This window comes from Delphinapterus leucas, chromosome 6, assembly GCF_059928025.1.
Source record: "Delphinapterus leucas isolate spDelLeu-1000000601 "Yukka" chromosome 6, BTC_Dleu_Yukka2, whole genome shotgun sequence".
NCBI classification, from domain to species: domain Eukaryota; kingdom Metazoa; phylum Chordata; class Mammalia; order Artiodactyla; family Monodontidae; genus Delphinapterus; species Delphinapterus leucas.
In genome coordinates this window covers 38,676,239-38,692,279 of record NC_143134.1, presented here as the reverse complement: position 1 = coordinate 38,692,279, position 16,041 = coordinate 38,676,239, and the positions used below count along the sequence as shown (strand labels likewise).

The 16,041-nt window shown below is 38.1% G+C and overlaps 1 protein-coding gene across 1 annotated transcript in view; it reads right to left on the bottom strand.

Moving 5' to 3' along the window:
* Positions 1 to 16,041, bottom strand: part of FANCC (FA complementation group C) — a 264,472-nt gene that overhangs the window by 68,515 nt on the left and 179,916 nt on the right. Inside the window, exons 5-6 of the mRNA XM_089913032.1 lie at positions 9,814 to 9,927; positions 8,835 to 8,899 (exon numbers count right to left, since the gene is read on the bottom strand). Of these exons, the coding sequence (XP_089769158.1) occupies positions 8,835 to 8,899; positions 9,814 to 9,927 (179 nt within the window). The remainder of the gene's footprint in view (positions 1 to 8,834; positions 8,900 to 9,813; positions 9,928 to 16,041) is intronic.

Here is a 16,041-nt window from a genome sequence, read left to right as displayed (position 1 = left end):
AGGCGTCTAAAAATAATGCAAAAAGAACCAAACAGATTTTCCTAATTTCTCCTTTTGTTCCACTGACAATTTATGCATTGATGTTATTACATTAATTTCTATATTTTCTATGAGGCTTTGAAATCTTTTGAAATGAACTTTAAGCATTCAAGTGGCAAAAAGAAAAAAAGTGTAGAAACCCTCTATAAAAAAACAAACCCCAGAAAAAAAGCAGTATAGTATCATTTATAAGCAATTTAAGTTTGAGAGTCTTTTGGTTGTTTTAACATTTGAAGCCATACAAGTAGAAGGAAAGTAATGATAAAACTCAAGTTTCATAAATAATAGGAATATCTGGATCCAAGTGTATCAGAAAGTAGTTTTGCCCACCATACTGTATTCAAATTAAACTTTTTTAATTAAAAATGTACAGATAACTTCAGATATATAGTAGGATGAACACATTGTTATGATACATATTTTAATTATTATAATAACTCATTACAGCAACAACTGTAATGGCTCCAGCATGTTTGGCAGCTCTTTCAAATATTATCATGATGCCATTCCACTAACTGATTTCACAAGATCAGTTCCTACTCAAGACAAGAGAACACACTTGGTTCAATTTACAATTCACTAGAGAACTGTAGACTTAAGAGTTCTGAGTCTCACACAAGGTTTTACGGACCTGGGTCTTATCTGGAGGTAGAAGAGAACTTCCTGGTTTTAGGTCTTAAAAGTAGGATTTTCAAAGCTCTCTCTCTCTTTATGAGACTCAAAAAGTATGTTGGGTATCAAATTCCTTTTTAAATTCAACCTTCTGGTAAGTATAAATGAACCTAATCCAAGAGACTGAATTTCCCTAAAAACATAACACATTCAGAAAAATATCCACAAGAAGTTCCTCTTGTTGAATTCTAAAATTCTCTCTAAAAAGGAAAAAAAAAAAAAAACTCCATAGAAAACATCATTCAATAGAGCAAATTAGGAATGTATCGATGTGTCAGTGTCTAGAGTACATTCTATTAGCACAGGCATCTCATATTCTTGGTAAATTCAGTTAAGAATTTTACTAATTAAATCACAGATTTGCCTTGACTAAGAATGCTCTAAACTACTAACCAAATTAATCACCATTTTATCCTTGCTGCTACTGCCAGCTGGGGTGCCAGCATGGACTCCCTTCAGTGGACTTTGCTCTGCACCAGTAAATTTGTCCATGTTGTTTTTAAAAAACAAATATCCTTAATGAAGAAACAGTCATGAATTTGGAAATGAACCTGCCCCACAAAATGGCCCAATCTGGTACAAATGGAGCGTCAGCTATAAAGAGAGGATCTGCTAATATCTTCCAGCAGGCTCTCCTGATTGTGGTCAGCAGAGTTTAGACACTTTTCTGAACTGCTGTCTTCTCTTGTCCAAAACTGAGAACAAGAAAAGCACAAATAATTCTGAGAAAAAAGTCTGAAGAGACCAGTATAATTAAATAATGGATAGAGTGCAAAAATATGTAAATAAAGGGGAAAAGTTGCAGAGAGGAATACATACTAAGCTATCTAAGGCTGATTAAAGATGCTTATTTTTTCATGAACTACACCTGTTATTTTGGAAACAAGACCTGGAGGCAGGAAATCATTTCTTTATTTTGAATATTATCTAATTTTTAGCATTTTACTAGGTAACACTGCATTTTAGTTTTTAAAACTTTAATTATAAAGTACTTATGATGTATACAAAAACACAGAGAATTATTAAACATCAACTGTATACCCACTGCCCAGATCTTACAATGCTAACATTTTATTAATATTTATATTTGATGTTTTAAGAAATAAAATGTTTCAATTACAGTTGAAACACCTTTCTTCTCATCCCATTTCCTCTTCCAGGAGTTAGCACTCCCCTAAAATGGTGCAGATCATTTCTGAATAGTTTTTAACACTTCTACTTTATATGTAAGTATTGTTTTGAGTGTTTTGAAATTTTATGTAAGTAATGACATATTACAGATATCTTTTTGCAACTTCACTGCTAGTCTGTTCCATGGGTCTACACGTCTGGCTTTATGCCAGTAGCAAATTATTTTGATGAATGTAGTTCTGAATTATGTTTTGAAATCATGGAGTATGAAGCCTCTGGTTTTGTTTTTCTTTTCAAGATTGTTTTAGTTATTTGGAGTCCTTTGAGATGCTATATGGATTTTAGGATGTTTTTCTATTTCTGCGAAAGAAGAATGCCATTTGGATTTTGACAGAATTGCATCACACCTATAGACTCATTGGGTTGTATGGATATTTTAACAATATGGAGTCTTCTAATACATGAACACAGGATGCCTTACCATTTATTTGTGTCATATTTAATTTCTTTCATTAATGTTTTGTAGTGTGCAAGTCTTTTACTTCCTTCAGTTTATTCCTAAACATTTTTTCTTTTTGACGCTACTGTAAATGGGATTTTTAAATTTTCCTTTTTGGATTGCTCATTGTTAGTGTATAGAAACAAAAGTGATTTTTGAGTGTTGATTCTGTGTCCTGTAACTTTGCTGAATTCATTTTTTAGTTCTAACCATTTTCCTGTGGAGTCTTTAGGGTTTTCTGCATATAAGATCATGTCATCTATGAACACAGATCATTTTACTTTTTCCTTTTATACTTGAATGGCTTTTATTTCTTTGTCTTGCCTAATTGCTCTGGCCAAGACTTCAGTATTATGTTGAAAACAAGTGGTGAGACAGGGTACCTTTGCTTCCTGGTTTTCAAAAAAAACTTTCAATCTTTCACCAGTGAGTCTGATGTTACCTGTGGGCCCTTAACATATGGTCTTTATTATGGTTGAGGTAGTTCCCTTGTTCCTAGTCTATTGAATGTTCTTATCACAAAAGGGTATTGAATTTTATCAAATAATTCTTCTGTATCAGTGGAAATTATTGTTTGGTTCTGTACATCATTCCATTAATATGGTGTATTACATTGATTAATTTTTGTATGTTGAACCATCCTTGCATGCGAGGAATAAATCCCACTTGGTCATGCTGCATCAGCTTTTTTATCTTTTTTTTTTTTTTGCGGTACGTGGGCCTCTCACTGTTGTGGCCTCTCCCGTTGCGGAGCACAGGCTCTGGACGCGCAGGCTCAGCGGCCATGGCTCACGGGCCCAGCCGCTCCACGGCATGTGGGATCTTCCCGGACCGGGGCACGAACCCGTGTCCCCTGCATCGGCAGGCGGACTCTCAACCACTGCGCCACTAAGGAAGCCCTACATCAGCTTTTTAATGTGTTGTTGAATTTCTTTTGCTAGTATTTTGTTGAGGATTTTTGCATCAATATTCATCAGGGATATTGGTCTTGGTTTTCTTTTCTTGTGGTATATTTGTATGATTTTGATATCAGGGCTGGCTCCATAAAATGAATATTGAAGTATTCCCTTCTCTAACTTTTTGAAAGAGCTTTGGGAAGGACTGGTATTAATTCTTCTTTAAATGTTTAGTAGAATTCTCCAGTGAAGTTATCTGGTCCTAGACTTGTCTTTGTTGAGAGGTTTTTGATTACTGATTCTATCTCCTTACTAGTTATAGATCTGTTCAGATTTTTAAATTTATAATTCAGTATTAATAGGTTGTACGTTTATAAAAATTTACCCATTTCTTCTAGGTTATTCAATTCATTGGTGTATAAAAGTTCATAGTCTCTCTTATGATTCTTACTATTTTTATGGCATCAGTTGTAATGTCTCCTCTCTCATTTCTGGTATTTATTGCTTGAATATTCTGTTTTTGTTAGCCTAGCTAAGGGTTTGTCAATTTTGTTGATCTTTTAAAAAACCAACCCTAGTTTCTTTGAGTTTTTTCTACTGTTTTTTTCTAGTCTCTATTTAGTTTATTTCTGTTGTAATCTTTATTTTTTTCATTCCTGCTGTATCTTTGGGTTTAGCCTGTTCTAGCTCCTTGAGATATAAAATTATGTTGTTGACCTGAGATATCTCTTCTTTTTTATTTTTATTTTATTATTATTATTTTTTAAATATTTATTTATTTGCTGTATCAGGTCTTAGTTGCGGTGCGTGGGCTCTAGAGTACCCAGGCTCATTAGGTGAGGCATGGGCTTAGTTGTCCTGCAGCATGTGGGATCTCAGTTCCCTGACCAGGGTTCGAACTGGCATTCCCTGCATTGCAAGACTGATTCTTAACCACCAGACCACCAGGGAAGTCCTCTCTTCTTTTTTAATGAAGGCATTTACCACTAGATATTTCCCTCTTAATAATGCTTTTCCTGCATCCTATGATTTTTGGTATATTCTGGGGATGCATCTTCTCTGGGCCTAGGCACATAATTTCCCAGTTAGAGCTTTGCCAGTTTCTTTTTCAGGAGTTTATAATCTCTTCCTCCCTCTAGTGTTTATCTGTGGTACCACAGGTTCTCTGATGCTGCAACAAGCCACTAAGCTCTTTTGTTCTCTCCAGCCCCCCAGGCATCCAAAGTATGCTGGTTCTGTTACGGCCTCAAGTCAGGGGAGACGGAAACTAATCTCTAGGGTAGCCCCTTTAAAAGTTGTAACATGGTATGCACATTCCACTCTTCTCCCCACCCCCACCCCGAAAGAGAAGTTGTGAGTTGGGTACTTTGTCCTAATCATGCTGACCTGAGCCATCCTGTCTGTGGCACTGCCAGTTTTCTGTTGCTGCAAAGAGCAGCTGAGCTCTATTTAACTCTCCATGGTCTCCAGAAATTGAAAGTATGCCAATTCCCTGTCAGTGGTCAGAGTCAGGAAGGACAGATAGCAGTCCCTCAGGTAGCCCCCCAAAAGTTAGAACACTAGACACTTTCCAGTCTTTCCCTCCCAAGGGAGATACTTCCAGCTGGACTTTTCCTCCCAATCCTCCCAAGCCAGGCCAGCTTAAGGGAGGGGCTACTGTGGTTGACATGAAATGGCTTTCTTACCCGTTTTGATATGGCTATGCTTGACTTTGAGTTTGCCGGGGTATTGTGACTTTGTAATTGATTTCTGAAGTCCCATAAAGTTCTTTGGGTCATACACTAGTTTTAAGTTAGTGTCTCTGTGGAGGAACAGGACTAGGGCTTCCTATTCTATCTTGCTGACATCACTCCTAAAGAATTTTTTAAATGTTTATTATTTATTCAGTTTTCCTCTTTTGGTAATGACCTGCTTATATAGCTTGTCCATTTACATACTGGAGTCTTTGCCTCTTTATGAGTGATTTCCAGGAGGCATTTCTATAGTTTGCATACTAGTCCTTTGTCTATTTTACAGGTTGTAAATATCTTCTACGTCTGGCTGCCCTTTTCTACTTGTTAACAGCTTTTTGTTTTTGTTTTTATTTATTTTTAGCTGAATTTTAAGAAATCAACTTTACCTATATTGGGAGTTTGGTGTGGGGTGTATGTACACACTGCATCTTATTGATTTTTGAAGTCCCCTTCAGTAATTTTTAATTCTATTATTTAAAAGATCCATTATTCAACATTCACCTCAAGGCTAAATCGAAGTCTTTACCTGACATGTAAGATGGTAAGTGCTTTCCATGCACCCTACAGGCTCTTCTTATTACTTTTTAAGGTATATTTTATATACCACAAAACGCACCTATTTGAAATGTACAATTCAAAGATTTTTAACAAATTACTGACTTGGACAACCATCATCATCACCGTCACCATCCACTTTCAGGACATTTCCATCACCCCAAGATCTTTTGTACGCATCTGCAGGAAACCCCTGTATCTACCTCTAGTCCCAGGTAACAACTAATCTACTTTCTGTCACTATAGTATGATTTGTCTATTCTGGACATTCTATAAGCATGGAATCATACAATATGTGGTCTTTTATGACTGGCTTCTTTCACTAAGCATTATGGTTTTTTTTCTGCTGTACGCGGGTCTCTCTCTGTTGTGGCCTCTCCCGTTGCGGAGCACAGGCTCCGGACGCGCAGGCTCAGTGGCCACGGCTCACGGGCCCAACCGCTCCGCGGCATGTGGGATCTTCCCGGACCGGGGCACGAACCCGTGTCCCCTGCATCGGCAGGCAGACTCTCAACCACTGCGCCACCAGGGAAGCCCTAAGCATTATGTTTTTGAAGTTCACACATATTATAGCACGAATCAGGAGGTTGTTCCTTTATTACTGAGCAATAGTATTCTATTGTATAGACATACTATATTTTATCCATTCAATACTATATTTTGTTTATCCATTCATGAGTTGATGGATATTTGGGTTGCTTCCATTTTTTGTCTACTATGAATAATGCCACTTTGAACATTCATATACAAGCATTTGTGTGCTTATTAGCCATATATATATATATTTTTGGTGACATGTATTCCAATCTTTTGCGTATTTCATAACAGGGTCATTTGTCTTATTACTGGGACCTTTGTATATTCTGGGTATGAGCCCTTTATCAGATGTATGATTTGAAAATACTTTCTCACAGTCTATGACCTGTCTTTTCATTTTTTAAACAGTGGTAAAAGATAATTTTTTATTTGTTTATGCATTCACTTGCAGATGGTCCTTTGGATTGTTTCTGGTTTTGAACTATTACAAATAAAGCAGCTATGAATATATAAAATATTTGTTAATACTTACATTTTCATTTGTCATGACAATACTCAAGAGTGGAATTGGTGGGCTCAGTGGTAAGCGTATGTTTAACTTTATAATAAACCGCCACACTGTTTACCAAAGTAGTCACCCCACTTCACATTCTTAAAAGCAGTGTCTGAGAAATCCAGTAGTTCCATATCCTTTCCAACACATGCTAATGTGAGTGCTCTAAATTTTAGTCATTTGAGGGAGTGTATAGTGGTATCACATTTGGTTTTTTTCTTGTTTAATTTTTTTTTATTCTGGTAAAACACACATAATAGTTATCAATTTAACCATTTATAAGTGGTAACCATTCCATGGTATTAAATACATTCACCTTCTGTCACCACCGTCTATACCCAGAGTTTTAATCATCCCCAACATTAACTATGTACCTATGAAACAATAATTCCATTTCCTCAAGCCCCTGATAACCTCTATTCTGTTTCCTACCTCTATAACTTTGATTATTCTAGGTACCTTATACAAGTGGAATCATATAATATTTGTCCTTCTGTGGCTGGCTTATTTCACAAAGCATGATGTTTCCAAGGTCCACCCACGTTCTTGCATACGTAAAAGTTTTTTTCCTTTTTATGGCTGAATAGTATTCTTTTATATTTATATACCATATTTTGTTTATCTGTTCACCTGTTGATGGGCACTTGGTTGTTTCCACCTTTTGGCTATTGTGAACAATGCTGCTATGAACATTGGTTTACAGGTATCTGTTCAAATCCCTGCTTTCAATTTTTTGGAATATATAACAAAGAGTGGAATTGCTAGGACTTATGGAAATTCTATGCTTAACTTTTTGAGGAACTGCCAAACTGTTTTCCACAAGGGCTGCACCACTTTACACTCTCATCAGCTATGTATAAGGGTTCTACTTACTCCACATCCTTGCCAACATTTGTCATTTTCCATTTTGTTTGTTCGTTTTTTAAATTATAGCCATCCTACTAGGTATGTTGTGGTATACCACTGTGATTTTAATTTGCATTTCCATAATTGGTAATTTTAAGCATTTTTTAATGTCCTTATTGGATAGCTGTACATCTTTGGAGGAGTGTCTAGTCAAGTCTCTTACCCATTTTTTTTTTTTTTTTTTTTTTTGCGGTACGTGGGCCTCTCACTGTTGTGTCGTCTCCCATTGCGGAGCACAGGCTCTGGACGCGCAGGCTCAGCGGCCACGGCTCACGGGCCCAGCCGCTCCGCGGCATGTGGGATCTTCCCGGACCAGGCGCAAACCCGTGTCCCCTGCATCGGCAGGCGGACTCTCAACCACTGCGCCACCAGGGAAGCCCTCTTACCCATATTTGAACTGAGTTTTTTCTTGTTGTTGAGGTTTAGGAGTTCTTTTTATAGTCTGGATATTAGTCCCTTATCAGATATATCATTCCCAAATGTTTTCACTCACTTACTAGGTGTTGGCTTAATATTAATGAAATCCAATTTATCTACTTTTGCTTTGTTTCTTGTGCTTTTGGTGTCATATTCCAAAAATCCCTGCCAAATCTAATGTCATGAAGATTTTCTCCAGTGTTTTCATCTAAGAGTTTTATAGTTTATTTTAAGGGGTTAAATGCAAAGGATTCCTAAAGGCTGAGGGCAAAGACCATTTCTGATAGAGCTTTAATTTCCAATAGCTTTACAAAAAAAATGTCACAAATTTCTTTGGCCCCCCAGATTCTCTTAATGAGTTGTTAAAAATGAAATGCTCACCAATAAAAACAACTTTGAATTCCTTCATATAGTGAAGAAACATTTTGTAATATGATTAATTGTCTTTAAATTTGTCTGAATCTGTTTGATTTGTTTAGTCTAGATTTTGGAATATTATGTTTCTTAAAATAGGTTATTTGTGTACATCAAATATCTATTGCCTTGTAAATATTCTGATCGTGTATGTGTGTGTCTGAACGATACACACTCACACTGAGCTGCACACTTCTTCCTTTTGTGTTCCATACTGCATATGTGGGGCTTTTTACTCAATGGGTGCCCAAGAGTCACTGCATGATCTACTTACTGACCTGAGAGTTGAGAGAATAGTAATTAAAAAAAGAAAATTTGTAAAACTTACTAATTTGCCATGTATCCCCTGAAAATAATCTCTCCACATACAATACAACCATAACTATGAACATGCATTTCCTAAGAATTATAAAATTTTTCTCTTATAACCAAACTGATACATTTTGAAATTTAAGAATAGGGATGTTTAGTTTAACACCTACCGCCTTTGAGTGTTAAATCCATTAAGATGATTCTCTCTGAGTTCAGACACTAATGATAAAACCATCTGTAAAACAAAATCAGTTTCAGGTTAACTCACGCTGCAAACAGGATTACATCAGTTCTATTTTTCTTGATGTGAGTGATATTTCCGTTGAGATTCCCTACTCTCTTTCCCCACCAATCCTTTCCTGTCTTACTTTGTCAAAGCAGTGCCGAGTCACATTTACTAATAACTTGGATTTTATGTTTAATGTCTGTTACTCCATATTCTGATGTAAGCAAATGAATAATAGACAAGTCATTAATTTCCCCCAAATTAAAACCAAGCCTGTTAAAAATAAAACCATGTTAGAGTTAGCTTACTTTTTTTCTTTCTTAACTTAGTTCTTTATTTTTTTTAAATGCTATTCATGTATAAAGCTTCCAAAAGACAGGAATAGTTAATAAACATTAAAAATCTCATAACATTTTTTAGAAGAGCTATGTTAAGACCATAAGTTAAAATTTCTTGAATTTGGTTAAAATTTAAGGTAGACAAAATCACAGCTTTAATACTAAGATGTAAATGTATAATACTATTTACAAGATTGTTATTATTGAATATTCTGCTTTAACATAAAATTCCTATCAGGTTATTTTTAAATACGAAATTTATCCAACAGTAAAAGGCTGTGTTTATATTGGTTAAGGAAATCTTTTCTCCCAAAAATCTTTGAGAGTATAAATGAGATGTATGTGTTAAGGGACAGAGAGGTTGGTTGATTTAGAATAACCTCTCCTGGTTTCCTTCTTCTTTCTCATAATCTCCCATCTCACATTTTTTCCTTACATGGTCATAAGTCCACCCAAGGTAAGAAGAGATAAACATAGAAAAGTTAAACATCTCTCCTGGAGGACTGAAATATTTCCATTTACCTTTTTTTCAGATGGTACATTAAGCAATGAAAATTTCAATACTAATAAATTAAAAATACTCACATTTTTAAGTAAACCAGGATAGTAATCTGTGGGTGCATACCCAAGAACTTGAGTAAAAAGATCAACTTCTTTTATATTAAATCTGAATGTGGAAAGTATATGAGATAACAACCCCTAAAAAACATAAACAGAAAGAGAAAAAGGTCTTAAAAATGAATGTAAGTCCCCATTATATATAATGCCTAGAATCTGGGTCATTTGCAAATGGGGTGGTCTCTATGAAACAAATAATCTTAATTTGTCCAAATAACTCAGGTCACTTTGATTCAGGTATAAAGAAGAAATAAGTTAGTGATAAAATTATTACATTAAGTAAATTTAAACAAATACTAAGTGAAAAAAATGTATAACTAATGAACAGTGCTTTAACAATATTAAAAATGTGATCTTTACTCTTTTCAAACTCAGTAAAATATTTTTATCAGAGTAGTGATGATAATTTAATACACAACAAGGAATGCACCACAAATCACAAAGGAAAGATTATGCAATAAATGGTGCTAGGAAAACTATTTGAAAAAAATTAGATTCTCACCTTACGTTATTTATTAAAATATACTTGAATTTACTGTAAATTAAAGAGATCAATGTAAAACTGAAATAAAATAATAAACAAGAAGAAAATACAAGTACTTTTCACGTGTCTGAATGGGGAAGAACTTTGTAAACTGAAAATCAAGGAAGCAAATCACTGATCGTTCTAAATTAAAAAACAAAAAAACTTGTGTTTTCCAATAAATAATATAAGCACAAAACTATGAAGAATATTAACAACAAATAATACAGACATATGTAATCAAATCAGTGTGCAAAATACCATATGACAAATACTAAGAGCATAAAAAAGGAGTATGAACAGATAATTTCTAAAACAAAACACAAATGTCCAAGAAACACATGGATAAATGTTCAGCCTCATAATCAAAAAGGCAAATTTAAATATCAGCATAACATTTTCCATTAAATGAATTAAAGAGTTTTAAAGACATGAATACCTAATGCTAATCTGGGTTCTCTGAAACAGGTACTCTGTGTGAGCTATTGGAAAAATACAAATGGGATCCACACATCACTGCTATTGTGAACTGCACGAAGGCACCTATAGAGTGTAAGCAAGTATAACACAAACCATACCCACCCCCATGCTTGGACTGCCAGGGCTATGTCTGCCTAGATGTTTGTAACATGAAGACACCTTATAGGTTGGTAGAGGCCTACTTTATAGAAAACAACTTGAGAATGTACATTAAAGGTTTTAAAAGCATTCAGAGCTTTTAACATACATTTAAGGAAATAAATCCAAATATCATGATGGGGATTATGCTCAAAGATGTTCACTACAGTGTTATTTCTCATAGTAAAAAATGTCTAACAGCAGGGAATGATTAATTTATAATACCCTCAATACCATGGCTCACTGTAAGCCATTAAAATGCTTATAAAGAATTTATGACAGCATCTTAAATGGTTATAATGTTAAATGAAGAAAGGAAGATGCAAAATTGTATATACAGAAATGATTTTATCAATATAAAAACAATCCAGGGGCTTCCCTGGTGGCGCAGTGGTTGAGAGTCCGCCTGCCGATGCAGGGAACACGGGTTCGTGCCCCTGTCCGGGAAGATCCCACATGCCGCGGAGCAGCTGGGCCCATAAGCCATGGCCACTGTGCCTGCGCGTCTGGAGCCCGTGCTCCGCAATGGGAGAGGCCACAACAGTGAGAGGCCCGCGTACCGCAAAAAAAATAATAAAAAGAAAAAAAGAAAAAGAAAAACAACCCTGTACCTTAATAGTCAGTGTTGGCAAAGATGTGGTAAGGGGCACTCCATTGCTGTTGGATACACAATTTTTTTAAAAAATAAATAAATTTATTATTTATTTATTTTTGGCTGTGTTGGGTCTTCGTTGCTGCGCATGGGTTTTCTCTAGTTGCGACAAGTGGGGGCTACTTTTCTGTTGTGGTGGGCTGCCTTCTCATTGAGGTGGCTTCTCTTGTTGCGGTGCACGGGCTCTAGGTGCATAGGCTTCAGTAGTTGTGGCAAACAGGCTTAGTTGCTCCAGGGCATGTGGGATCTTCCCAGACCAGGGCTCGAACCCGTGTCTCCTTAATTGGTAGGTGGATTCTTAACCACTGCGCCACCAGGGAAGTCCTGGGAGCACAAATTTGTAAGCCTTCCTGGGAAGTCACTTGATGATATGTAACCAAAGCATTAAAATTCATATCCTTTTATCCAGTAATTTGATTTCCAAAAATATATCCTAAGGAAAGATTTAGGTTCATGACAGTATTACTTATAACAGTGAAAAACTAGAAGCAACCAAAGCACCCAACAACATTGGATTGGTTGAATCCATCTTGGTTTATCCAACAGCATGAATCACATTGTAAAAAAGATATTTAATGACATAAGAAAAGACAATGTAACATTAATTTGAAAATCAAGGTGTAAAAACTGTATATTCAATGTGATATTAATTTTATATGCAAAAAAATACTAGGAAGAAACATGACAGTTAACATATTATTTCTGGGAGTGATTTAAAATTTCTTCTTTATACTACCTGTATTTCCAAAGTTTCTACAATTACCATATCTTACTTTTTATCATAAAAAAATGTTTTGTAAAATGCAATTACGCGCTTTAACTTATGTGTTTTTTCTCATAATTCCCTAATACAAATTGCTATGAAGGGACACAAGAGTTTTATCCCTGGATGAAATAAGCATAAGTCCTAGAAACAGCATATTGAGGCCTGGCTATGGTTGCATAACTTCAAAACAGACACCTTAAACTTTAGACCTACAAATCTCTCTTTTAAAGTAAACTTAAAAATTGATAAGCACTTCTCATCGCTAAGAATAATATTTCTTACTGCCACCTAGTGGCAAACATTCTAAAGAAAAAACCATGAAAGATTCTGTAGGCACTGGCGCTTGGACAAAAATTAATTCCTACAGTCACACGATAATTGACTCATTTTAAAATGCTGACAAAGCAATCTTGGAAATCTTCTACTCCAACCCCCTCATTTTACTGATGAGGAAGTGAGCTTCTAAATACATAAATCATTAGCTACAAAAAGATGTGCATGTATATGAATAGGCTCCGATTTGAAAGGCATAAAGAAAATGTGCAAATGCAACACGCTGACTAGTGATCTAAAATCCTTCAAGAGTGGAAAGTGCAGGAACCAACACAGCTGTGCATAAAACATTTTAAGCCCAATTTTGATTCATGTATGAGTTTGAACTCTGCTAATGTTTGAAAAGCCACTTAAAACTGCTTATACCAGGGGGCTTCCCTGGTGGTGCAGTGGTTGAGAATCTGCCTGCTAATGCAGGGGACACAGGTTCGAGTCCTGGTCTGGGAGGATCCCACATGCCGCAGAGCAACTAGGCCCGTGAGCCACAACTACTGAGCCTGCGCATCTGGAGCCTGTGCTCCGCAACAAGAGAGGCCGCGACAGTGAGAGGCCCGCGCACCGCAATTAAGAGTGGCCCCCGCTTGCCACAACTAGAGAAAGCCCTCGCACAGAAATGAAGACCCAACACAGCAAAAATAAATAAATTAAACTCCTACCCCCAACATCTTCTTTAAAAAAACAAACAAAAAAACAAAACAAAAAAACTGCGTATACCATGAAAGTGAACTTTTGAGAAGAAAAGTTTTAAATAAATCAGGGGAAAATCCATTTCCCTTGTTTTCAGGTGTTCTTTCTTGTCCTAGTCTCAGTGTATCTGCTCCGTCTTGTAACAGGCAGCACATTCACAGGCGGGTTAGTAAAGCTGGAGCTATGAGGCTGTGGTTTGGCACAGGGTATGGGTGTGGAAGAAGGGGGGCTGTGGTTTATACTCAGGCAAAGGGTTAGGAGAGCCAAATTGTGGTCAATACTCTTGAACTGAGACAGAGCACATATTTTATACTTCTCCAAACAATTTCTTCATCTGATCATTAAAGTCCTTTAGAATTTCCACCACTTTGGTCTCTACTACATCTATCTCTTTACACATTATATAAATAAAAACTTTGGTAAACAAGGATCCCTTATTCATTCATTCATTCATTCATCAACAAACATATATTAAGTATGATCTGCATTCAAGCCACTCTACCAGGGCTATTGTGATAAGAAGCCCCCTACAATCCGATGAAGGGAGAGAGATGGAAATATCCGTAATAGAAGACAGAATGCACTAAGTGCTATAATGAAGGGGTAAGACAATCACTGTGGAAACAGAGGAAGTAATGATTAATTCTAACTGGAGGGTTTCAGAATGCTCCCAGAGATGATGACTTCTGAGCTGATTCTGACAGCTAGGGAAGGAGAGAGAGAGGAGAAGGAGGCATAGGAAAGAGAGGGTGTGTAATGATGGCTGCGCTAGACGGAGAAAAATGACTAGAGGGATTAGAGAAGGGCGGTGGAAAAGCAGCCGTGGTGTGTGGGCAAAGACATGGGGAATGTTCCTGTAACCCCTACTACTCCAGTCCTTCACTGGGTTCCTAAGCATAGCCTCCCCTACAGGGCCTCAGCCTACCTGGTCAAACTTACTTCTCCCGAGGAGGGACCTTCAAGATTGTGGAGGAGTAAGATGTGGAGATCACCTTCCTCCCCACAAATACATCAATAATACATCTATATGTGGAACAACTACTGAGCACCTACTGAACGCTGGCAGAAAACCTCAGACTTCCCAAAAGGCAAGAAATTCCCCACGTACCTGGGTAGGGCAAAAAGGAAAACAGAGACAAAAGAATAGGGATGGGACCTGCACCTCGGGGAGGGAGCTGTGAAGGAGGAAAAGTTTCCACACACTAGGAAGTCCCTTCACTGGCAGAGATGGGGAGCGGGTGGGGGGGGAGCTTTGGGGCCACGGAGGAGAACGCAGCAACAGGGGTGCAGAGGGCAAAGCGGAGAGATTCCTGCACAGAGGATCGGTGCTGACCAGCACTCACCAGCCCGAGAGGCTTGTCTGCTCATCCGCCAGGACGGGTGGGGGCTGGGAGCTAAGGCTCCGGCTTCAGAGGTCGTATCCCAGGGAGAGGACGGGGGTTGGCTGCGTGAACACAGCCTGAAGGGGGCTAGTGCGCCACAGCTGGGCGGGAGGGAGTCCGGGAAAAGGTCTGGACGTGCCTAAGAGTCAGGAGATCATTGTTTCAGGATGCGTGAGGAGAGGGGATTCAGAGCACTGCCTAAACGAGGTCCAGAGATGGGTGTGAGCCACGACTATCAGCGCGGATCCCAGAGACGGGCATGAGACACTAAGGCTGATGCTGCATCCACCAAGGAGCCTGTGTGCGAGCACAGGTCACTATCCACACCTCCCCTCCCGGGAGCCTGTGCAGCCCGCCACTGCCAGGGTCCCGTGATCCAGGGACAACTTCCCCAGAAGAACACACGGCGCGCCTCAGGCTGGTGCAACGTCATGCTGGCCTCTGCCGCCGCAGGCTCGCCCCGCATGCCGTACCCCTCCCTCCCCTGGCCTGAGTGAGCCAGAGCCCCGAATCAGCTGCTTCTTTAACCCCGTCCTGCCTGGGCGGGAACAGACGCTCTCAGTGACCTACATGCAGAGGCGGGGCCCAATCCAAAGCTGAACCCCGGGAGCTGTGCGAACAAAGAAGAGAAAGGGAAATCTCTCCCAGCAGCCTCAGGAGCAGCAGATTAAATCTCCACAATCAACTTGATGTACCCTGCATCTCTGGAATACCTGAATAGACAACGAACCATCCCAAAATTGAGGCGGTGGACTTTGGGAGCAACTGTAGACTTGGGGTTTGCTTTCTGCATCTAATTTTGTTTCTGGTGTTATGTTTATTTTAGTTTAGTATTTACAGCTTATATTATCATTGGTAGATTTGTTTATTGATTTGGTTGCTCTCTTCCTTTTTTTGTTTTAATATACATATATATTTTCCTTTTTTTCTTTTTGTGAGTGTGTATCTGTATGCTTCTTTTTGTGATTTTGTCTGTATAGCTTTGCTTTTACCATTTGTCCTAGGGTTCTGTCTGTCAGTTTTCTTTGTTTATTTTTAAGTATACAGTGTGCTCTTCTTATTTACTTATTTTTGGATGCACTGGGTCTTTGTTGCTGCGGGCGGGCCTTCTCCAGTTGCAGTGAGTGGGAGCCGCTCTTTGTTGCGGTGCGCAGGCTTCTTGTTGCAGTGCGTGGGCTTCTCACTGTGGTAGCTTCTCTGGTTGCGGAGCACGGGCTCCAGGGGCACGGGCTTC